General features: G+C 37.5%; 2 protein-coding genes across 3 annotated transcripts in view; one reads left to right on the top strand and one right to left on the bottom strand.

The window, feature by feature from the left end:
- The first annotated feature begins 870 nt into the window (after nt 1-870).
- Nucleotides 871-8,380, top strand: LOC144641616 (protein mago nashi homolog). The gene is made up of 6 exons (XM_078500663.1): nt 871-984; nt 1,052-1,110; nt 2,384-2,440; nt 3,739-3,792; nt 5,721-5,803; nt 7,747-8,380. The coding sequence occupies exons 1-6, from the start codon at nt 897-899 to the stop codon at nt 7,844-7,846; spliced, it is 441 nt and encodes a 146-aa protein (XP_078356789.1). The 5' UTR covers nt 871-896; the 3' UTR covers nt 7,847-8,380.
- A 536-nt stretch (nt 8,381-8,916) lies between these two features.
- LOC144641505 (uncharacterized) overlaps nt 8,917-24,125 on the bottom strand; it is a 36,516-nt gene continuing 21,307 nt past the window's right edge. Inside the window, exons 1-7 of one of the 2 annotated variants that reach the window (XM_078500514.1) lie at nt 11,479-11,987; nt 11,164-11,265; nt 10,670-10,774; nt 10,386-10,490; nt 10,081-10,182; nt 9,582-9,959; nt 8,917-9,268 (exon numbers count right to left, since the gene is read on the bottom strand). In XM_078500514.1, coding sequence (XP_078356640.1) covers nt 9,006-9,268; nt 9,582-9,959; nt 10,081-10,182; nt 10,386-10,490; nt 10,670-10,774; nt 11,164-11,265; nt 11,479-11,746 — 1,323 coding nt within the window. In that variant the 5' untranslated portion in view covers nt 11,747-11,987 and the 3' untranslated portion in view covers nt 8,917-9,005. Of the gene's footprint in view, nt 9,269-9,581; nt 9,960-10,080; nt 10,183-10,385; nt 10,491-10,669; nt 10,775-11,163; nt 11,266-11,478; nt 11,988-24,125 lie in introns of those variants that run through there. The other variant, XM_078500513.1, reaches the window with a different exon arrangement.

Here is a 24,125-nt window from a genome sequence, read left to right as displayed (position 1 = left end):
TGATTGTTCTTGGATGTGTGTATAGATCCCCGGGGGGGGGGGGGGTACTCAAAAGGTTTTATACGGGGAGGCTTCGCATTGAGCTCTAACCCCTTACCCTTTTATATACCATTTTGACATAAATTGTACCCCTTTCGTATATCTTTTACTAATTTTTTTTACCCCTTTTATATACCTGAAAGACCTGGCATAGAGAAATTAGTTCTCGTTTTTTTTCTCCGCCCAGCCCCTGAGGAAGGTTTGTTTTGCAAACCGAAATATAGGGCAAAGTTTTTTCTATATATTCTAGTTTTTTTCTTTTTATCCACTTTGTTTATTTTTGACCGCTTTAGCCGTCAGGATCAGTTTGCCGTCTATATTTTCCGTTTTAACTTAGTTACTGATCCAGGTCTTCAATAGATCCGGCACCACTCATCGGTTTGTCGCTGTGATATTGCAGTATTTTATTATATTTATGTCATTTCAGGGGCGCATTTCAGCCCCGACTGGTGGGGCATTTGACCGTGCAACCGTGAGGAATTTGATGAGACATTTTGAGAAAAGTCAAATGCCCGGGGGTTTGCCCCAGGGGGAAAAAGGAACAGTTGGCCGAGCCTGAGCGAAGAAATTGAACTGTGCAAATGAATGATTTGCCAGTAATCGGATCCTGTGTTATGCGTAAAGGATTCTGGGATTGCCAGGAGGCAAACATTGCAAGTCGCTAGAAGAAAATATATGGCGAAAAGTTCTTTTGACGTCGAAAAATACAATATTGGAGACAGATCGACGCTTTTTCGCCAGTATTTTATCGGTACACGATATATGTTCATACATGGAGAGTCTACTGACAATTGAGGTTCGGCCGCTGGCAACAATAAATGACGGCTCACGCTACACAGAGCACGCTTCTTTCCAACATGTCGGGTGAATTCTACCTTCGCTATTACGTTGGACACAAAGGGAAATTCGGCCACGAGTTTCTGGAATTCGAGTTCCGGCCTGAAGGTTAGTATTTGTTACAACAAGTGAGTATTTTTTTAATCTTTTACTGAAGTTCTTGTTCTTCTTCAAGGTAAACTTCGGTATGCAAATAACTCAAACTACAAGAATGATGTGATGATTCGAAAAGAGGTAAGCTAATTTTTGTCAACTTTTCCCGTGATTTATTCTTAGAAATGGGGCTTATTTTGTTGTAATCAAGTCAGTTTGATGCTTGTGTCACCAGAGAAGTAGTTAATTGAATAGTATAATGTATTTTTTATGTAATTTAGTGTTAAGATACATGTAACAAAATCAAGACAAACAAAATGATGCTAGTGAAGCAGAGGAGCAAAGGATATCCAAAGCTTCAGTAACCAATCACAGCACACAAAAAGAAATATTCACTGTTTTGAAATATACAAACTGAAACTTTATTTACCCTTGGTATTATGAAGCGTGTTAGGCCTCTAGCAAGTAATGCTAATGAAACCGAGCATTTCACACTAAACAGCACAACGCGCACAGACCAGACCACAACACCGGGAACTCCATGCGCAACGGGCATTAATATTCAACAAATTGTCATACTTCCCATATATGAGATGCCTTCGTGCAAAGTACTGCATACATACACATACATACACAAAGTACTGCATAACCTCAGTTTGACCATCTGTAAAGATGCATAATTACTTGGGCAGAAGCGCCAAGATAAGAATTCATTTCTGTTCTTTAGTTTTTGTGTCGCAATGGTCCTGATAAGGATGGGCTTGATTCCAAATATTCGATATCGTATGTGACCCGCTGCAGTGCCGTCATGCAATATCTGCTTACAGATTGTCTGCAGAAGTACACAAGATGCTCTCTGCATTAAAGATGGCCCAAGTAACAGCTGTTTGCAGCTTCTTGTTTATAAAATGATTGCCCTGCTTAATCTTGCAGAATATAGTTTACTTTTAGCCTAGTTGGCCTACTGCCTGGTCAGGTAGGTTTGTAAGTGAATTATTTCTGCATGATTTGGCAGCATAAAAGTTTTTTCAGTTTTTGGGTTTTCACTGGTCTGGATTGTGTTGTGTGTATGGTCCACACACTTTAAACTCGTTGTCTTTTTTAAGCCAAGAGAATCATTGTAAAAATGGGTACTGTAATACTTTTGAAACCTGACCTGCAATAAACTAGGATCCCATCTAGGGAGTCAGTTTATTTCTGGTACCTTCATTTTATGGAAATCGGGATAAGCTCCCACCAGCAGTGTGCATGGTCACTTTGGTATGAGTACAGATTACTAATATGATTCCCTGTCAGGTACATTGCATGCAGTCATTCTGGTTAAATATGATTACAGTAATATAATAACACACTTTAAACTTGTATATATACCCGAATTATAATTACAGTGCATATATACTTTTTTATTTGACAGGCTTTTGTACATAAAGGTGTTATGGATGAACTTAAAAGGATAATTGAAGACAGCGAGGTTTGTGATGCAGTGTTGTTGTGTGCTTATATTTTTTTCTCATTTCATGCAATATTGTGTAATTTTTGTATCGCCCACTTCTCCAGCTGTCAAAATAATTTTTGACAGTTGCCGGCCATGGTTACTGGCCAAACAAACTTTAGCTTGGTCATGTGTCATTTCTGAACAGTAAAAATATTTTTGAAACAGAACCAGTCACTTTTGTTTTTCGTTGAATCATCTTTGTTTGCGTGGTATTAAAACACCAGCCATTTCTTTACTGTTTTGGCTTTAAATTTCTTTGAATGAATAAATGGTTAAAATGTCCTTGTAAGATGTGATGGCGATAAGTCAATTAACAGATGAACAGTTTGAATATCTGTGTTGCTTTCCTTCTCTCTTGCACTTGAAACAAATGCCTGCTCACCAAGCTTTGAATGTTCTTCTGGGCACATTCTTTTTGTTAAAATGAAATGTTCCGCATAATGATTTGAACAAAACTACAAGGTCAAAAACCTGAATGACCCGCTGGACAAACAGGAAGCACATGTGTTGTCATGCATACGTCCATTTGTGACGTGATTTAGAATGAAACTATAAATTAAACCTTATTGTTGACTCTATTATTTAGTTTTCTTTTTAAAAAGCAGTTACATGTGTATTAGAGACTCCATACTCGGGACTCGAAATTTGAGCGACTCGAACTTCGAGACACGAGGAGCGAGTCTCAAAGATTGAGCCGAGACTGGTCATTTGGATATCTAGCGCGATGAGCACATTACGTATGTTTGGAATGACACCATTTACTTCTCCCTGTAAAGCCATAAATCGTGATATTTGATGCAAAGAAGAAAAAGACTGAAACCAAAAGTGTTGCCATAGCAACATAAGCATATGTACCATGTGGTGTCTTTCTTAGGGTATAATACTAGTGCCAAGTTTCAATTACTTTGCTTTAGTATTTACAGAGATACTACTAATTTTGTGTTTTTACACCAATTACTGTCAAACTTCTGACGTCATCAGTTATCTAATTTACATAATACAAAATCGTTAATATCTCTGGAACGAAAAAGGTATCAGGAAAAGGAAAACACCATCTTTTTTCATTTTGAAAGGCCTTTCATATAAGTTCAACTTGATTTTCATTTCATAGGCACTTTAACTGCAACATATATGTACAATGAATATTACTTACTTACTGCCCCATCATGCCTGTGTGGCACATAGGGCAGCACAATGAATATCACTTGTGTTTATTTCTTTGTTGTAAGTTATTGTTTGGCTAAGCTTCATTACATTTCATTATTTGTGCACAGATACTGAAAGAAGATGACACACTTTGGCCACAGCCAGACAAAGTTGGTAGACAAGTAAGTCTACGGGTTTATTTTCAAATGGTTCCATTAAGACACTTAAGGTGTTGATATACATGTAGGTTTCCAGGTGCATTGCACAAAACTGTCCTCATGGGTGCGTAATTTGCGAAAAATACTAATTTTGAGTATTTCTATATTTTTTATTATTGACTTGATGCTTGATGAGTGATGATGAGTGTAGACCAAACAGTCAAATGTTTATGATTTTAAGATTTCTATATTACAGTGGAACCCAGATATAACAATCCTTGATATAACGATATTCCCGATATAACGATGAATATTCCATGTCCCTACAAAAGTTACAGTAGAATGTATGGGACGGAACCCTGATATAACGATCTTCGATATAACGATATTCCCGATATAACAATGAGAGTTTAGTGGACCGAACGTTAAATCTTTCCCGATATAATGATATTATCAGTACTCAGTCTAGCTCAGTCACAATTTAAGCAAAACACTGAATTTAACACAATAAACTTACAGTAATCGAGTAATCTCTAACGTTTCTGTCACAGCTTTGTGCGATTATATACGAAAATGATACTGTGTTATAAGCCTCTTTATCGACTTTAACCTCTTAATCCTCCTTGTCATTTGAAAGTTCTCTTTGTTTCAGTATCTTTGACTAGGTATACCCCGATATAACGATATTTTCAATTATTTTACAGCCATATCGTTATACATGTATCGGGAGTTTCGATATAACGATTCCTCGATATAACGATATAATATTACTGCTCCCTTGGAATATCGTTATATCGGGGTTCCACTGTATTGACTTGATGCTTTCGTGTACAAGTAGACAGACAGTTAAAAGCTTATAATTTTATGATTTTTAGCTGGAGAATGTTTCTTTTATTATTCTATACATTATTTGATCCCAAGTATGATAAAGAAATGGGGGATTCCAGAAAATATCTGTACCAAACATTTAAAAATTCAAACCACAACATATTTTTGGGTAGTTTATGCTCAGAGTGGCTCCCTCCACCGAGGAGTAGGGCTAACCTGTAATGAACTAGAGCGTCCTATCTAGGGAGATAGGAAAACTCCTCGGCTACGTGCTCCTTGCTACGGTAACTAGAATAATCACATCTACAACAAAATTCTTGTTTTTGATTGGTTGTGTGCCTGCCTACATTGTATTTGTCACATAATTGGCTCATGATCATTTGAGTGTCCAATTACTCCTGTTCAATTGCAACTTTTGTAAATGGATACCCAACTTGGACTCGTACCCCATTTGTGCGTCTGTCACAAGCGCTTAGATGGGTTCTTTCTTGCCATCTTCCCACTGTTCAACTGATTGAACATACATGTAGCTTTGACACACAAAAGTGGTTTCATTTCCAAACCTCAAAATTCGTTATTGATATCAGGGTTGCAAATATTTTTTTTTTACTTGAAAGGACAGATGTCCTACTAAGACACTATCTTGTTCAGGCAACACAAAATTGTGGTCGGACATCACAAAAAACATAAGGTTGAATTTTATTCATTGTTGCCGTACAATGATTTACGATCAAAAAATTGTCTGGACATCATGTCCGACCACACTTGGGATTTCGTCAGACATGAGCAAATTTTGGTCGGCCAATGTCCGATGACTGACTGTTATTTGCAGCCTTGGATATGATTACTTAATTGGACCTTGTGTCAAACAATTCAGAGAGTTATCATGCTTGTAATTTTAAATCGTTCTTGGGCTGTGCGCTCGGCCAATTTTGAAATTACTTGTCTGATAACTCCCTGAATTGTACTCCACTTACTAAGCTCCAGTGGCGTGGACCACTTTGGCCTGAACATGACCTTTGTAACTTATGTTGTGGACAATATTATTAGAAACATGGAGAGAAAGAGATACATCCTTAGATAGGCATGTTAATTTTAAAAATGGCTTATTCTTTGATTTGCAGGAACTTGAAATAGTGATGGGTGATCAGCATATTTCGTTCACAACTTCCAAGATTGGTTCTCTTATTGATGTCAATCAATGCAAGTATGTGCTGACTGTTGCTTGACATACAAAGCAAGAGCAAGTAGTCTTAAAGGGTAAAATGGGGACTGGGATTTGAGCAAACTTTCACTGGAAAAATGGGATTTAGTCACTGGGACTGTGAATCACAAAGAAATTTAACAATTTAACTGAGACTGGGATTTGGAAAATCAGGAAAACTATAGGCTGGGATATGGGATTTGGGCAAAATTTGGGCTGGGAAATGGTATTTTATTTGCCCCCCTCCTTGGGGACCCTTCTTTATGCTTTTTACTTTCACAAGGGTCTTGTCTTTGTTTATTTTGAAGTTTTTTTAAAAGTGTACAGAAGGTCGTGGGTTTGAGTCCCATCTGTGAACTCAGAATTTTTTCTGAGTTCATTCTCTCCACACATCAATCCATTATTATTTATTTATTTACTCTGAGAGTACTACGTGACTTCGTGATGCAGTTAAATGTGTGTGTTCATTGACATAATGTGATTTGCGCGATGCAGTCGTTGTGTCACCCACAGATGACCACTGCTCACCATTAGAGTTCTCAGTAGCTCAGTGGTTAGAGCGTCCGACTAGTGTACGGAAGGTTGTGGGTTCGAGTCCCATCTGTGAACTCAGAATTTTTTCTGAGTTCATTCTCTCCACACATCAATCCATTATTATTTATTTATTTACTCTGAGAGTACTACGTGACTTCGTGATGCAGTTAAATGTGTGTGTTCATTGACATAATGTGATTTGCGCGATGCAGTCGTTGTGTCACCCACAGATGACCACTGCTCACCATTAGAGTTCTCAGTAGCTCAGTGGTAAGAGCGTCCGGCTAGTGTACGGAAGGTCGTGGGTTCGAGTCCCATCTGTGAACTCAGATTTTTTTCTGAGTTCATTCTCTCCACACATCAATCCAAAATTATTTATTTTTTTGAAAGAGTGGTGAATATAGAAAGAAACATTTGAACCATGTGTAATTACAACCTGTAATTTGAAATTCATTGTATCGCATGCTTGCATAGGGTTCACAAATTCCAAATTTGTTTCCTAACTTCGAAACTTTCTTTTCACTTAAGGATACAGAATTTATATGGAAAGTTGTTTAGGTTTTCACTTAGCAATGTTCATTGCAAGGACCTGTAGCAAGACTGTGTCTTGCAGAGAAATATCTTGAGTATTCACATGTCTTGGTCACATATCTTACTTGTCCCATGAACAGTTCATGTGGGAAAAACAATAAATTATGAACCCTTGTTTGTGCCAACCTTAAAGTTGCCTATAGACTGAGCCATCAGGTCTGATTTGAGAATTATAGCCTCATTCTGTATACATGAGGACCGGGCTGATATATCGTTTTAGCCAACCATCTCAGTCAATAAGTACAGTTGAACCCCGCTTTACCAACCCACCATTTTGTAAACAACCTATTCTATGGACACTATTCTATGGACACTAACCTATTCTATATTACAGACATCCCACTTACACCTCGCTTGACGGATACTCTGTTTTTGCGTTTTATGGACACCCCACATTATAAACATCAGACTTTCTGTGGCCCCTACAGTGTCTGTACAAACGAAGTTCATAGGGTTCATACAGGTCCTGGAAAGTCCTAGAACTTTATTGTGGCACTTTCCAGGACTGGAAAGTCCTGGAAAAAGACTAAACATAAAAATAAAACTACCAGTCCTGGAAATTCTGGAAATCTGTTAAACTCAAGTAACAAATAAATTCTCAGAAAGAACATTACATGAAATGTATGGCAGACAGTAAGGAGAAATAATATTGTGATCTTGGAAGTTAAAGGGTTAAATGTGAATTTTGGAGTTCTTTTAAAAACCTATCTGAGTCCTGGAAAAGTTCTGGAAAATTGTTTGTGAAAAGGGTACGAACCCTGAGTTCAACTGTAATGGGTACAGTTGTGTAATAACTTTGAATTTTTGGTGTTATTTTACAGGGATCCTGATGGCTTAAGAAGTTTTTATTACTTGGTTCAAGATCTCAAGTGTATGGTGTTCTCCCTTATCGGCCTCCACTTCAAGATCAAACCAATCTAAATATTTCGATGAACTGTGCCGTGAACAATGTTAGTTTCAGTTTTTGTGCATTCATATGCTCATGTCGTCTACTTCTTGTAACATCCCCCTGCCTTTTTGTAGTTTCTTTTGCATTGGTAAATGAACAAAAAATTAAGCACTGTGAATCATTTCTCTCTGTTTCGCTGCATGCTGGTCTGGTTAATGCATGTTATGTGATTTTTATTTATATCAAAGGTACCATCAAAAAACCGAGTAAGGAATGACATCCTATTCTATGTATATGGATGGGGTTGGTGGGTTAATAACCACCTCTGTTTCTCATTTTCCATTTACACCTGTGTAATCCATACAGCTTTGCATGCTATATTGAAACTGTCAAGGTTTGTAAAGGACACTTGTTTGTAAAGAACTTCTTGACGGCGGATGATATTTTGAGCAGCCTTACTCATCTATTGCCTTTGATTGTGTAAATAGATATTCAACAATCCTTTTACAATGACATATAGATTTTTTGAACTTTACTTATCTGCAATAAAGTGTTTTTGTTGTTGACTTGTGTCTTATTCCAGTGGAGGGAAACAGAAATGTGGGATGACGATGGATACAAAAGCAACCGATGCACGAATGATAGATCTTTGCAAGCTTACTTTTTTTATAGTCAACAAAATTATTTGATGCAGCAAAAAAAAAAAAAAAACTAGTTATGCGCGAAAAACCCTGTGAACTGTTGAAAATTTGCCTTGCACACCAATCGTTCACCAAGGGTCGAAGTTTGGATCCCTTACATTGAGGAGTTCAGCTCAAAAATTTTCCGACAGAAAAGCAACGACTTAAGATGGAAATTTACAGAGAGATCACAGAAGGGAAAGAGACACGAGAGAGATAGAAATATTCTGCAATAACCGGACTGCATTGCTTGCAATTCGATTAAAATTTGGCTTTGAGCTAGCATGAAACCGCCGTTTTTTTGAGGGGAACAAAACGGAGGAGTCAAGGAGTTAATTTCATCCATCTTTCTTCATGTTGGATCGCAAAATCCCCACGATAATATATATACAGTCTACAAAATGAAATAAAGACAAAACTCATGTCTCGACTGTTTTTAATTGCAGTGTAACTTGGACATTCTTTTCAAACTCTTATTTGCAAAACAAACAAGAAAAAAGGCAGAAAGTTCTTAAAACTTCACTGGTCTGATTTTCATCTCAGCTCTCTTGGCGGAGTAGTAATGTCCTTTCCAGGCATGCCAGTTGACACCATCAGCGTAAGATTTGTGCGCGCCAAGATGATAGACACCGTTTAGGTTGGAGTGATGACAGGCATAGTACCACCAGGCTCCTTTAAACTGCACAGCACAGTTCTTGCTCCAGCTGTCATTATCCTGATCTTTGGTTGTAAAGGGGTAACCACGATGCACAGAAAGAGAATCACCAGCAGTTCCTGAAAACATAACACGAGAATTTAACATCACTTAAACTAATAGGTTGGATATATACATGTATTTGTTTTAAAGAAGAGATAACAGAACGTGTCCAATAAAATGTAGACTTACTCATCATGTAAGATAATCATGCTTCCTTTCTAAACGCTTCAAGAAAATATTTAATTTAAATTCCGTAAAACTATGCTTTGTTCTTACTAAATAATCGCAGGTTCAAATTTATACTGTCATGGTTATTGAAATAAACTTAAAGTAAGTTGAATAGTTAACAATTAAATGGCTAAGAAATATAAGTGTAAGAAATCCTAAAACCTGAGTAGGATCCAAGGCTCAGCTTGTACTTAGTCTTCTCGCTCGTAACTGCAAACATGTCGTACTCGGCGTAAGCAGTTTTGCCTGCAGTGTCTTCCAGATCAACTCGAAGTCTTTTCTTTGTTGTTTTCGTCAGGCGGTGTATCTTGTCCAGTCCCAGCCAAAACTCGCCATTCAGGTTACCGAAGCCACGTTTGTAGTCGACCCAGCCGCGGTAGAATTTAATGGAGCCGTCCAGTCTCTTCTGGAACACTGTCCACCCCCCACCGGCTGTTGTTTGGTCACAGAACACATCAAAGGCACCTGAACCATCAGGGTCGATTGTATAAACACCGCTGATTCTAAGACCGAATTTATACAGCTCAGCACAATTTTTCCCTATTAAAAGAAGGAAAGAAGTGACAAACTGAGTTTATTATGGCTAAAACTATTTCCATTTCATGCGCTACAAAAAGGAGAAAATGAAATTCTCAGAACAAATAAACAGATTTTTATTTACCTTTCGCGATAATAAGCTTTTTAAGAACGTTGATATCATCTTGCATTTGAGTGAATTGTTTCTTCATTTCTTGAAGGAGGGTTTCAACCTTTTTGTTTGGCCCTGCGAGTAATTAAATAGTGAAAAACTTCAGAGTGGATTGCGTGAAAATGTGAAATCGTTATTTACATGTTGAATGAGTACAATGTAATAGCAAAATCAATAAAAAATTCTGTCTCTGGGGGAACCTTTGGAGGTAATCTCAGTGTGAAAATTTGAGGAGAATTAAAAATTTAAAAAACACACCTTAACATATTTGTACTAACCTTTTACTGATGTCTTGTTTTCTTTAAGGATGTTGATGTCATCTTCAACGTGAGTGAGTTGTTTTTTTATTTCTTGCAGGAGAGTTTCAATCTTCTTGTTTGGCTCTGTCATGATGATACAATTTTTAAACTTGTAAATAATCTATCAAAGTGGATTTCACATGTATGGAAAATTAAATAAGAAAGACACCACTTATTCTACGCGTAACGATATCTTAATCAACCAAGCATCCACAAAAAGAGAAAAAAAACTTTTTAATTGTCTTAACCAGACCTGCTCTTACCTTTCACGGATGTCTTGTTCGCTTTGAGGATGTTGATGTCATCTTCAACATGAGTGAGTTGTTGTTTCATTTCTTTAAGGAGGGTTTCCATCTTTTTGCTCGTTTCTGTGAGTAAAAATATTTTAAAAATTGCATCAAATGCTATCGTATATCTTGAGTGGGCTAATCACAATAAAATCAAAGAGCATTTCCCTCATCGGATGCGTCGTAAACGCTCTATAAAACCTGGTTTTCAATTGCGACGCAAGCACAAGCGCAAGCATAACAGCTCTTTTTTCCTAGTGAAAACTGCCTCGACGCAAGCATAAGCACAAGCGCAAGCACAAGCACAAGGATAAAAATTTTTCCTTTTCTTGTGTTTGCGCTTGTGCTTGCGTCGCTAGTGAAAACCAGACTTAAGTAATCCTAGTCTGAAATTTGTACTACACTGAAAAAAAGGAGAAGTCGAAATTAATCTAAATTCTCGGAACAGCTGAAGAGCTCTGTACACTAACCTTTCTTTGAAGTGTTCGCTTTGAGGATGTTGATGTCTTCTTCAACGTGAGTGAGTTGTTTCTTCATTTCGTGAAGGATAGTTTCTACCGTGTTGTTTGGCTCTGTACATGAGAAAATTCAAAATCTAAACTAAACGGATTGAATAAGTAATTATCGCAGTTTTAATACTTCTTTACTTCATTTATTGGATTTTTAAGAAGTCAGTTTTGTAAAATGGTATAATCGCACACACCTCTTAATCTATAATACACCCTAAAAGAAGAGAAAGTAAAATTCTCAACACAAACATTGCGCACAGACAGATTTATAATTACCTTTCTCCAAAGTTTTGTTCGCTTTGAGGATGTTGATGCTATCTTCAACGTAAGTGAGTTGTTTCTTCATTCCTTGAAGAACGATTTCAATCCTCTTGTTTGGCCCTGCATGATAGAAGTTGTTGTAGACTTTGTTACATTCCTTTGTGGCTGTAGAACTGACTGGGGTGCCATTAGCGCTATTTTCTGGCTTAGCTAAAGTTTGACTCGCCACAAACAACGCCAAGAACAGCAAACTGCAACGAAAACCCGAGGAAACACAAGTCATTGTGCGAATTTGATAAAAGTCCAACTTAACCGTAGTTAACTGTATCACGGACTGGTGAAAAAACGGATGTGACTCATCTTTAACAAGGTGTTTGCGTCACTGAGTTCGATGTAGAACGTTTTTTCGTGTTTTTCGAGTGCTGAACAAACTTTTGTGAGATATTGACAGTCCCCTAAAGATGCTGACAGCTTCACCAAGAAACAGTCTTGCTGATAAAAGAAAGCGGAGACAAGGGAAAGTTTGAACAGTGTTAGGTAAGTAAACATGTCAGAAGCTGTCTATGTTTGTATCAAATAATTTCCTCAAGATACACTGTAATTCTTCCGACGATTTACACATTGAATATTGCTATTAGCGAACAAAAAGCTTTTCGATAAGTGATTCTGGATAATGTGAACCACCAAATCGATACTTCAATATTTTCGGACATCCAACTAAAAATTCAGTTTGACTTCCGCTCCGCCACCGGGTCAAGTTCTGTAAACAAGAGCCTTTGATATTTATCATCCGAAAAAAAAAAATTGAATAAATTGAACGAACAAACAATTAAAGCGTTTCGACCGTCTTGCAAAAATAACAGTTAGGAAGAAAAAAATGTAGTTATTAAGATCAGACTTGCTAGAAATTTACTTTCGTTAATAGGGACGGTGATTCAAGAACATGTCTCAAAAAAATCGGAAAAACACCGACTGATATTTTTTAAAAGTCAATGAGTGGTTCGTAATCATCCTAGACAATAAATATTGCCAGGATTATTTCTGTCCTGAAATCATAAGACAGTATTACTTTGACGATGAGTCTGTATGTTGTAATCGAGTTTTTTTGGTACTGAACGCGTAGCTGAATTGATTTTGCAATAAAAATCAAAAAGTGTTTTGCACAACAAAGTGACAGGTCAACGAACCCGTCGCCTTTTCGTGATTAGAATATTTAATCAGCCACTGAAAAATTTATGATTTCTTCGAAGGTGTAAACAGGAGGGGGGCGCTCAAACTTATAGCTAAAGTATCTGATCGATGGTCCTATTAAGGTTAAACTCCCTAAAAAAATCAGACCAAAAAATAAACTACAGGCATTTGGTTCGCCAATCCGATATTACTGTGATATTTAGAGCCGGTTATATTTCTTAAGGTTCACACACAAACAAGCAAAAATTACATGGAAGTGAAACTGTGCTTACCCGTGCCAGTAGATAATTACCGTAGCGCATGTTAAGTCGTATTCCTTGCCATTTATATTTTGTGCTAAGCAGCCTCTCCTAAGTAGGGCTTTCCACAAGTTGCTCGAGATTTTCCAAAAAGTTGCCCGTAATTTCTCAAAAAGTTGCTCAAAAGTTGCTCCATAAATCCAAAAAAGTTGCTTCTGATAATAAAAGTTGCTCGAAAGTTGCTCCAAAAAATCCAAGATGCTGCTTCTAATCAAGTGAATTTCTCTAAATATATGCTAATTTTCCTTTGAGGGTAAGATTTCTAAGCAGTTTTATGCAATTGTACAGCAAAAGAAGTATCTAAATAACATATTAACTTGAAAATTTGTTAAATAACAAGGTTTTTTTTAACTGAGAAAAATCGCGAAGATATCGATGACGTCACGGTTGAGGACGAGTTTTGTAATGTTTTAATGCAGAATGAGCCGAAAGTTAAAACGTCTTCAGATGTTCCTCGAAAATCTTCGGCAAACTTCGTAAATCTTTGGAAACGTTCGTATTGCCTTTGAACAACACTCGGGTAATCTTCGGAGATCTTCGGTCTGGAAATTGCTCAAAATGCAACAAGTTGCTCGAGAGGAAAAAAGTTGCTCGACGGGGAAAAAGTTGCTCGAAACACAAAAAGTTGCCAAAAAGTTGCCGAGCAACTTGTGGAAAGCCCTACTCCTAAGCGGAAACATCATTCAGTGCGCTAGGTGCGCTAACACACGGGCCCTGTCAATAATAAAGAAAGAGATGTTGCTTTGGACACGGCGTTTACGATTTCTCTCGTTGGATCTTTAAATCTTTGGTCCAGGAAAATCGTTATAACCCCTAATTCATAACTGGAAGTAAGCAATGCTAAGGGAAAGGTAGTCAGATGCTATAAAGTAATCACAGCACGTTATGGTTTTATTTACTTTGAGCGAATAATGCAGTAAATGATGACGTTTTTCGCAAAAAATGCTGATTTCTACTCATCAGTCTTCATTTGTCATTCGAAAATTGACATCGGTACATAAATATGTTTCTTCGTTTTCTCCGTTTAGCTACTGACTTATTACTAACTTTGCTTGTTCATCAGTTTATAAGCAGAGCTGAGGGCAATACTGTATAAATAAAAAATAATTTAAAGTCCCTTTATTCCAATGTTAAGGGCCATGTTTTGAGTTTTTTAGATTTGTTTTGATTTTGATTTTTATAAAGAACCACCCTACCCCCAGAAAAATGATGAAGCATGGCATTGTTCTCTATCTTCAGCTCACCCTAGTCCCAGAGAGTTCGTTGCCAAAACGGGAAGTGCAGAGTCTGAGGCGACTCCTTACGGTAGATCTCAGTCTCCTTGCTAAATGCGCCCGGTCAGTGACTGGGCTGTCGTGAATGGTGTTTGCTGTGATAATTTGAACGATTTTTGGCCCGAGTTGTTTCTTTTGTGTATAAATAGAGTGAGAAACAACGAGAATTAAAGCTTTAATTCCACCTTTACAGCCCCTTTCAAGAATAGCTTGCAAAAGATCTGAAACATGTTCTCGCCATATCCTTGTCGTTCTTTATAGTCCAGCAACATTCTCAGCTTTTGTGACCATTTACTGGAGGGGGGGGGGGGGGGGGCTAAATACTGGATGGCAATCATGTTGTAGCCTCCCCGAAATGCTAGCTAAAATGTCATTTTAGTTCAATTTTGAAAGCTTTTTATGTGGTTCAAGAAAATGTCATGCCTTAAATGTGATCATTCACAAGCTTGGTCCCAGTCCCCTAGTGTTGATATTGTAAAGAGGAGTACCGTATTCACTCGAATAAGCGCCGCCCCCGAATAACCGCCGCCCTCAAATAAGCGCCGCATTCGGGACAAAAAAAGTTAATAAGCACCGCCCCCGAATAAGCGCCGCAGTCCCGATGCGGCGCTTATCTGGATAATTTCGTTTAACTTTAAACGGCACTACAAAGCAACTCTTAAACAAGCTTGAACATTTCTTTGCATCAAAAGCGATGTTTTGCAGTTATGAGTGATTGTTTTATCGCCCTTTGAACAGTCTTTGATTAGTTTTTTTATTTAACACTCCTACAATACATAGTTTTGTAAATGTTGTGAGGGCCGCAAACTTTGCCAGGACAGCTAGCGCCACTTCTGTCTCAGCAAGAGACAAACACTGACAATCAAAAAACGCTCTTTCAATACTGCAAAAGATAAGATTCTTTGTGGCGCCAAATTTTAAATAAGCGCCGCCCTCAAATAAGTGCCGCCCTCGAATAAGCGCCGCACTTGAGGTGCCAAAAATTTAATAAGCGCCGCGGCGCTTATTCGAATAAATACGGTAAGCTGTTGATCCGTTTTTTAGATAAGAGATACTGGATCATAATGGTTAGAACATTGGACTGAAGATCGAGCAGTCTGGGTTCCAGTAATGTTCAGGTGTTTGTGTAATTGGCAAGACACTTGCAGTAGCTCTTTCCTCCCTGGTCAGTAGCTGGTGTTTAAATGGGTACTGGTGACGGAACTACTAAGACTACCTGATAAAATGCTCCAGGGAGTAATCTGTGATGGATTGGCATAGCAATCCATCGGGACCTCCGGATTACAAGTCCAACGCCCTAGCCACTTGGCCACGCCGCCTCCTTATGTACACGAGGACCATATTGAGATGCCACAACCTCGCTTGACAGATACTCTGTTTTTGTTTTTTATGGACACCCCGCCCTATAAACATCAGACTTTCTGTGGCCCCTAAAGCGTCTGTACAAACGAAGTTCATACGGTTCATACAGGTCCTGGAAAACCTGGAAAGTCCTGGAACTTTATTGTGGCACTTTCTAGGACTTTCCAGTCCTGGAAAAAGACTACCGGTCCTGGAAATTCTGCAAATCTGTTGTACTCAAGTAACAACTGAATTCTCAGAGCTAACATTATAAGAAATGTATTGCAGACAGTAAGGAGAAATAATATTGCGATCTTGGAAGTGAATGGGTTAATGTGAATTTTGGAGTTCTTTGAAAAACCTATCTGCGTCCTGGAAATGTACTGGAAAATTGTTTGTGAAAAAGGGTACGAACCCTGAGTTCAGCTGTAATGGGTACAGTTGTGTAATAACTTTGAATTTTTGTTGTTATTCTACAGGGATCCTGATGGCTTAAGAAGTTTTTATTACTTGGTTCAAGATCTTAAATGTATGGTGTTCTCCCTTATCGGCCTCCACTTCAAGATCAAATCATCAAACCCATCTTAATATTTGTATGAACTGTGCCGTGAACAATGTTTGTTTCAGTTTTTATGCATCCATATGCTCATGTCGTCAACTTCTCGCAACATCCCCATGCCTTTTTGTAGTTTCTTTTGCATTGGTGCATGAACAACAAATTAAGCACTGTAAATCATTTCTTTCTGTCTCACTGCATGCTGATCTGGTTAATGTATGTTATGTGATTTTTAATTATCTCAAAGGTACCATCAAAAACCGAGTAAGGAATGACATCCTATTCAATGTATATGCGTGAGGTGGGTGGGTTAATAACCACCTCTGTTTCTCATTTTTCATTTACACCTGTGTAATCCATACAGCTTTGAATGCTATATTGAAACTGTCAAGGTCTGTAAAGGACACTTGTGTAGGCACCGCTACTTGATGGCGAATGATATGTTTAGCAGCCTTACCAATCTATTGCCTTTGATTGTGTACATAGATATTCAACAACCCTTTTACAACGACTTATAGGGGTTTTTTCAACTTTTCTTATCTCCAATAAAGTGTTTTTGTTGACTTGTGTCTTATCTGATGAATGGAAACAAAACAATGGATGACGATGAATACAAAACTAGCCTGCTCCATCAGACTATTTTGATTAATTAACAACCGTTGCACGAATAAAATTGACAAAATTCCTTGATGTAAGAAAAAAAGAATATGCAGGAAAAACCTGTGTTTTGTGGAAAATTTGACTTGCACACCAATCGTTTATCCTGGTTCGAATTTCGGGATTCTTAAATGGAGGATAACTCTAAAAAAATTTCAGCTGAAAAAGAACGAAAAAAGATTAAGTTTGGAGAGAGATTACACAAGGAAAAAAGATAGGAAAAAATACAAATCTTGTGGAATAAACGCACTGCTTTGTTTGAAATTCAATCATTTAAATTTGGCTTTGCATTGAGCTTTTTGCGTGAAACCGCGGATTTGTGTTTGGGCGAAACGAGTAATTTTTTCTTACGTTCCTTCATTTTTGATCGCAAAATTCCCAGGATAATTTTAAGACCAACCAAAACGAAATAAGGACAAAACATATGTCTCGACTGTTTTTAATTGCACAGTAACTTTGACATTCTTTTCGAACTGTTATTTGGAAAACAAACAAGAAAAAAGGCAGAAAGTTCTTAAAACTTTTCTGGTCTGATTTTCATCTCAGCTCTCTTGGCGGAGTAGTAATGTCCTTTCCAGTGATACCAGTTGACACCATCACCAATTGATGAGTGTTTTCCCTTATGGTACAGACCGTTCAGGTTGGAGTGATGACAGCTCTTGTACCACCAGGCTCCTTTGCGTATCACAGCACAATTACTGCTCCAGCTGTCATTATCCTGATCTTTGGTTGTAAAGGCCTGACCACGATGCAAAGAAAGAGAATCACCAGCAGTTCCTGAAAACACAAAACGAGAATTTCACCTCACTGGATAATAGGTAGGGTATATACATGTATTCGCTTTAAAGAAGAGATAACAGAACGTGTCTAATAAAATATAGACCAACTTATCATGTATAATAATCATGCTTCCTTCCTAAACGCTTCAAGAAAATATTCAATTTAAATTCCCTAAAACTATGCTTTGTTCTTATTAAATAATCGCAGGTTCAAATTTCTACTGTCATGGTCAAAGAAATTAACTTAAAGGAAGTTGAATAGTTAACAATTAAATGGCTAAGAAATATAAGTGTAAGAAATCCTAAAACCTGAGAAGGATCCAAGGCTCAGCTTGTACTTAGCCTTCTCGCCCGTGACTGCAAACATGTCGTACTCGGCGTAAGCAGTTTTGCCTGCAGTGTCTTCTAGATCTACTCGAAGACTGTTCTTTGTTTTCGTCAGGCGGTGTATCTTGTCCAGTCCAAGCCAAAACTCGCCATTCAGGTTACCAAAGCCATTTTTGTAGTCAGCCCAGCCGCGGTAGAAATCAACGGAGCCGTCCAGTCTCTTCTGGAACACTGTCCACCCCCCACCGGCGGTTGTTTGGTCACAGTACACGTCAAAGGCACCTGAACCATCAGGGTCGATTGTATAAACACCGCTGTTTCTTTGACCGGATTTGTACAGCTCAGCACAGTTTTTCATAGCTGTTGAACAAAAGCTTGCGAGATTTATTATCTTTATGACTAATCCCTATTTAGAGGATATTTTGTTATGAGTGAAGTGTTTTGTTGAACTGAAAAAAAGAGAAAGTTTTCAAACACGGCAACCCACATGGAAAGCATTTCTGACTTACTCGTTGATTTGCTAGTCAATGATAAGCAAAATTGGCATCTGTGTTAACTGAACTCTTAGAAGCTTTCAAAATCTCACGTTTTTTTTATGCACCCGGCGCGGCCGAAATTGCGGAACCACAATTTGTTCTTACCTTTCGCCGTCATAGTCTTGTTCCCTTTGAGGCTGTTGATGTCATCTTGCATTTGAGTGAGTTGTTTCTTCATTTCCTGAAGGATCGCTTTAATCTCCTTGTTTTGTTCTGTATCAAATAAAATTAACATCTGTAGTCACCTATTGCAAAATATTACGGCGATTGAATTTATGATTTCCCAGTCGATACAACAGAAACCGATAGATCTAGAATTGCTCAAGACAGATCCGAAGTAAATTCCGCCAAATGTTGCCAAATTCTCTTAATTTTACCAGCAAAAAACGTGGGGAAAAAAATTGAACTCCGCATATAAAACAGATCTGTGCTTACGTACCATTCGCCATTGTATTGTTTGCTTTAAGGATGTCGATGTCATCTTGTAATTGAATGAGCTGTTTTTTCAGCTCTGGAAGGATCACTTCAATCGTCTTGTTTGGCTCTGTGTTATGATGAAATTTAATTAAAAAAAGTGAATTCCATTGTAACTCTTATGACCCCCACCACCGATCGTGGTTCCCAAAAGGAAAAGTAAAAATTTTCGACAAAGGGACAGATCTTACTTACTTTTGTCCGAAGTGTTGTTCCCTTTAAGGATGTTGATGTCATCTTGCACTTGAGTGAGCCGTTTCTCTATTTCTTGAAGGATAGTTTCAGTTTTTTCGTTAGTCCCTCCATTATGATAAAAGCTGTAGTACGCGTTGTTGCACTGCTTTGTGGCTGTAGAACTGACTGGGGTGCTATTAGCGCTATTTCCTGGCTTAGCTAAAGTTTGACTTGTCACAAACAACGCTGCGAAGAACAGCAAACTGCAAAAAATACCCGAGGAAACACAAGTCATGGTGCGAATTTGATCAAAGCCCAACTTAACCGTAGTTAACTATGTCACGGATTGGTGAAATAGCGGATGTGACTCACCTTTAGTACAACAAGGTGTTTGCGTCACTGATTTTGGTTCAAGACAATTTTCATGCTTTCTGAGTGTAGACTATTTTTGGTCGATCTTTTGACCCTTGCTGACAGTTTCTTTAGAACAATGACAGTCTTGTAAAAAACAGGGTTACCAAATTGAAAAAAAAATATTCAGGCTTTTTTCAGTTTGTATTGACACTAGATTTAGAAGGTTTATTGCTCATTTACTAAGTTGAAATTGCATCTTCACAGCTTTGTTAAATTCGAAAATAGTATTTTTACTAATTAGACGAAACGCGTGCTACAATCAACAGTAAGTTGTATATCAATGCTAATATGGTAATATTTAGAAAGAGGCTGTATTTGATTCTATACCGGAATACATTCGACTACCTAACGCTTTTTTATCACACTCACTTCGGATCGGCCGCCGTTTGCCTGAAATTTTGCCGAACTATTTTCAAAGAAAGTCTTTATATATCAAAACCTGATGTTCAGTTCTTTGAATGAACACGACTGAGTGACACAATCACATAAAGATCTTCACCAACAGCGAATGCTTTGATCGATAAAAGACATGAAAATCTTAGGGAATATTCAAAAGCGTGAAAACCTGTTGAAAAAGAGCCGGGGATGTTTGAAAACCTCGAATTATAAGTGTGCCATTTGAACTTTTCAATCCTCAGTCAATTTTATTTAGTGTGTCTGCTACCTCTGCTATTGTTTTTTTAACAAAGAGACCTAAGGAAGACATTTGGTCGAAATCGACCATAATTTTATCTCATAATGTTTTACAAGCTATTTTGAATAGTGCGCAGTGAGAGATCGAACAGTGCGAACTGCACATAACAATTTTAAAATACTTCAATATCTTCAGATATTCTACTGTAAATTTTCAATTTAGGTCCGCTTCTGTCAAGGTCTATCAACAAATCTACTGTTTTAACACTTAGTTGATTATCAATTGGAAGTTGATAAAAGTGAATAAACCGCCGTAGTGAATTTTGAAAAACTGACTTTTTGAGCATTAGCCCATTGTTTGCTCCGATGACGGGCTATTGCTCGAATAAGTCGTTCAGTCGGCAGTTTATTTACTTTTATCAACTGCCCGTTGATAATCAACTTATTATAAACTAATAACTTTAACACTCGTCGTCGTGACAGAAAACAAAATATTTGAAAAAAGTATGACCTAACCGAAGCTTTTAGACTTCTTAGACTTTTTAAAAGATAGAACATTCAAATAGAATGTGGCTAGAGCTAGAGTTGCTAGAAATTATAACTTTACAGAATACAAACAGCTAAGGCTTAAGAGCGCCCTAGGCAAAATAGAAAAGAATAAATGTTTCTGCGCTAAAACCATAAAACGGTATTACTCTACTAAACGAAGACCGTAGTTGCAGACATTTTTAAAAGTTTAAGCTTAGTTTTAAGGGTAACTGAGCTTATTTTGGGAAAACTATACCCAGCTAGCGAAAAACTTTAATAGCTGACATGACTAAGGAACACAACAAAGTCATTCAACTCGTCGCCTTTTCGTGTTCGGAATATTTAATCACAGCTTTCAAACAATACAGTAAAAACCTGCGAGTATAAAGAACCTTATTTTTCCAGGTTAGCCTAAACAGGTTCTTAATATAAATGGCAGTAAACACAAATTTAGGCTATTCAGGTTCTTAATAGGTTCTTATTTTCCGAAGAAAATTTACATTGATGCTAATAGAACTTTTAGTGGTATTCGGCCTATTCCTTGTATAAAATTTACACATCACAGAAGTGCTTATGTTAAAATGAAGCACTAATCATTTAGACTGTTCCCAGCTGCTGATGATGATCCACATTTTTAAAAATAAGAACCTGTTTCCAAATTTAGAGTCTTATTTGCAAATTTTAGCCCTGAACAGGTTCTTACTCGCGGGTTTTTTTTTTCTGTACCACTTAAAAAAATTGTTTATCCTTTGGCAATGCAAATTGAATCACACTCGCCGATGTTTTTGCTGTGCATGGTCTTTGAATTTTCGGAGTAAAATAGTCTCACTTGGTTTCAATGTAATATTCATATCAAAGATTTGATAGTTTAAGCTCGGATATATAAACCAAGTAGTTTTGAAGTTACAGTATCTGACGATTTAAGATCTCAAAGTAAAAATATCAAAGACACCGAGTGTAAGGAGTAAAATAGTCTAACCCGATCAATATGTAATAAATTTCCAACATGCCATATTAGGTAGGTAGGTATAGGCATCTGGTTATTAAAGTTTTCATATAAAAAACGGTCAAAGACCGATGAAGACAATTTTTGAAAACTTGCCTCTACTAAAGATGGCAATGTCAATTTCTATTCCAAAATGAAATGAAGAGGGATTTGTTATCTTTTATGGCAGTTTTGAAAAACAGCGACAAAAGACCGACAAGTAAGCACGTTGATTATATCAGGAAACTAAGCTTGTAATATCAGAAATGTATCGATATGAATTCGGTTAACCTAGTGGAGTAAACTGATAATAATAAATTAACATCTTGCACAGCAGATTTTGCCCTATCAAAATTTGGCGGCCTAAAGGGACATTTGTTTTTTCGTATTCTTAATCTATCTGTGAATGACAGTGAATTTCACAAAGGAAACAAACATCGGCTTCGATAGGGCTCAATCAATTTGAAAACTTTATTCAAACTCAACTCACCCTCAGCTACAAGGTCATTCCTGAGTTCGATCCGTACAGCAAAATACATTACATTGTCTCAACTGGAGAGCATTTTTCACCAGTTTGGATACAATTTGTGAGTCCCGGAGAACAATTCAACCAGTTATATGGTGAAATAGCCAAAGTCCCTTGAAGGTAGAGTGTGTACAAGTTTCCCTGACTCTCTCAAGTCTTTACTTGGCGGCGATAAACCTTTCCTCGAGAAAAATCTCATGACGAAGCTACCGAGGCTAAGAGAAAGGGAGCCAGCTCCAGCAGATGTATAATATTTTCATTTAAGTGTCTCCCTTTGTTTGAGCATACATAAATGTGTTTTGACTACTTTGTAGTCGTGATGACGTTTTGACAAAATATATTAATTTCACCGCATTTGCAGAATTAAAACCCGCTATCTGACCATATCTATTCACAGATGATTTGTTTTTCATAACTTAAAAAAGCACGGTTAAATTCAGTTTCCTAATTATTTTAATATTATATTTTAAAATATCCACTGACTGATGACTGTGCTTGGAATTTGCTTGTTCTTGATTTAAATGTGCTGAGGTATAAAAACCGTATAATATATTGTAGATACCTACTAAAGAAATGTATTTTAGAGCAGCTACTTTAAAGTTCGAATGTTTTACTGTCGTTAGCAGGCTGTTTTGATTTTTGATTTAATTTTTTGCAGTACACCTGAATGCATGGCAAAACGTTCATATTTAATTAAATAATATAGATAATTAAATACACGTCATCCATGAGCTGTTTCGAAACAAGTCAGCTGTGAAGTAACTACATGGTTATTAACTAAACAACACAAGCGACCGGACACTAGGAAATTGCAAGCGAACAATCTGATTTCACAGGTCGTTTTCCTTGCTGCTATATCTCGTACGATCTCTCACTGTTGCTATACACTCCCATATATATAACTATATAATAAAAACTGTTTTTTTTTTATTTGCATAGCAGACTGCTATCGACTTATTGCTGACATAATAAAATATAAAGTCGGAGCAGGGACGGCGGAACATTATTCCAGGTGGGGGGACTGACTAGTGACTTGAAGTGGGGGGAGGGGGGCTTAAAAGACTCTTCTCTTAGTAAGTCTTTATTTTTTCGGAAAAAGTGGAGGGGGGAGGGCTAAAGCCCCCCCCCAGCCCCCCCAGCCCCCCCGGCTCCGCCGTCCCTGCGGAGAACGGAAATTCAGCCATGAAATGTAGTAGTAAAACAAGTAAAATATCGTCCTTGCTCTCTCACCATCACCTGTCTGAGATAAAAAAAAACCGCGACACCATTTGTCTCTTGGTAGTTTCTCTTTGCCTTATTCCGCCAGGTCTTAATCAGACCAAGTTCATTTAACTTTTATTTTGAAATTACCAGTGAGCCTGTTTCTTTTTCTAACCGAAGTATAAAAGGAATCTATAGAGCATAATAAAAGAACTAAAACTGTAAATTCTATTGATCAATAAATAAAGCCAAGACCACTCAATACAGTGGACGAAATTGTCTGTCCTTCAACACAAGTGCCTGGTTTCATAACCAGATAGAGACGTACAAAGCCTGACTACGAACTGATGAGTTACTGTAAACGATTTCCTCCTGTTAGAGGTTGCTATGTTACCCTTACTTACAGTTACTTGCTATCCGCATAATGTGGTTTTGTGAGCACCGTGTTGATATTTTGCAGGGATTCTGATGACCTGATACGTTTTTTATTACTTGGTTCAAGATCAAACCCATCCAACTACTTCTATGAACTTTGCTGTGAGCAGTATTAGTCTTAATGTACCCACATGTTTTTATCGTCTTCGCCTTGCAACATATCATGTCGTTTTATAGTTTCTCTTGTATCGGTACATCGACAACAAATTCAGCACTGTACCAATTTTGAAATTACTTGCCTGGTTACTCCCTGAATTGTACTCCACTTACTATAAGCTCCAGTGGCGTGGACCACTTTGGCCTGAACATGACCTTTAAAACTTATGTTGTGGA

The sequence above is a fragment of the Oculina patagonica genome, chromosome 2 (genome assembly GCF_052425735.1).
Source record: "Oculina patagonica isolate OP01 chromosome 2, crgOcupat, whole genome shotgun sequence".
In the NCBI taxonomy this organism is placed as follows: domain Eukaryota; kingdom Metazoa; phylum Cnidaria; class Anthozoa; order Scleractinia; family Oculinidae; genus Oculina; species Oculina patagonica.
The sequence above is the reverse complement of the archived record's forward strand: the minus strand, read 5'-3'. Positions and strand labels throughout refer to the sequence as shown.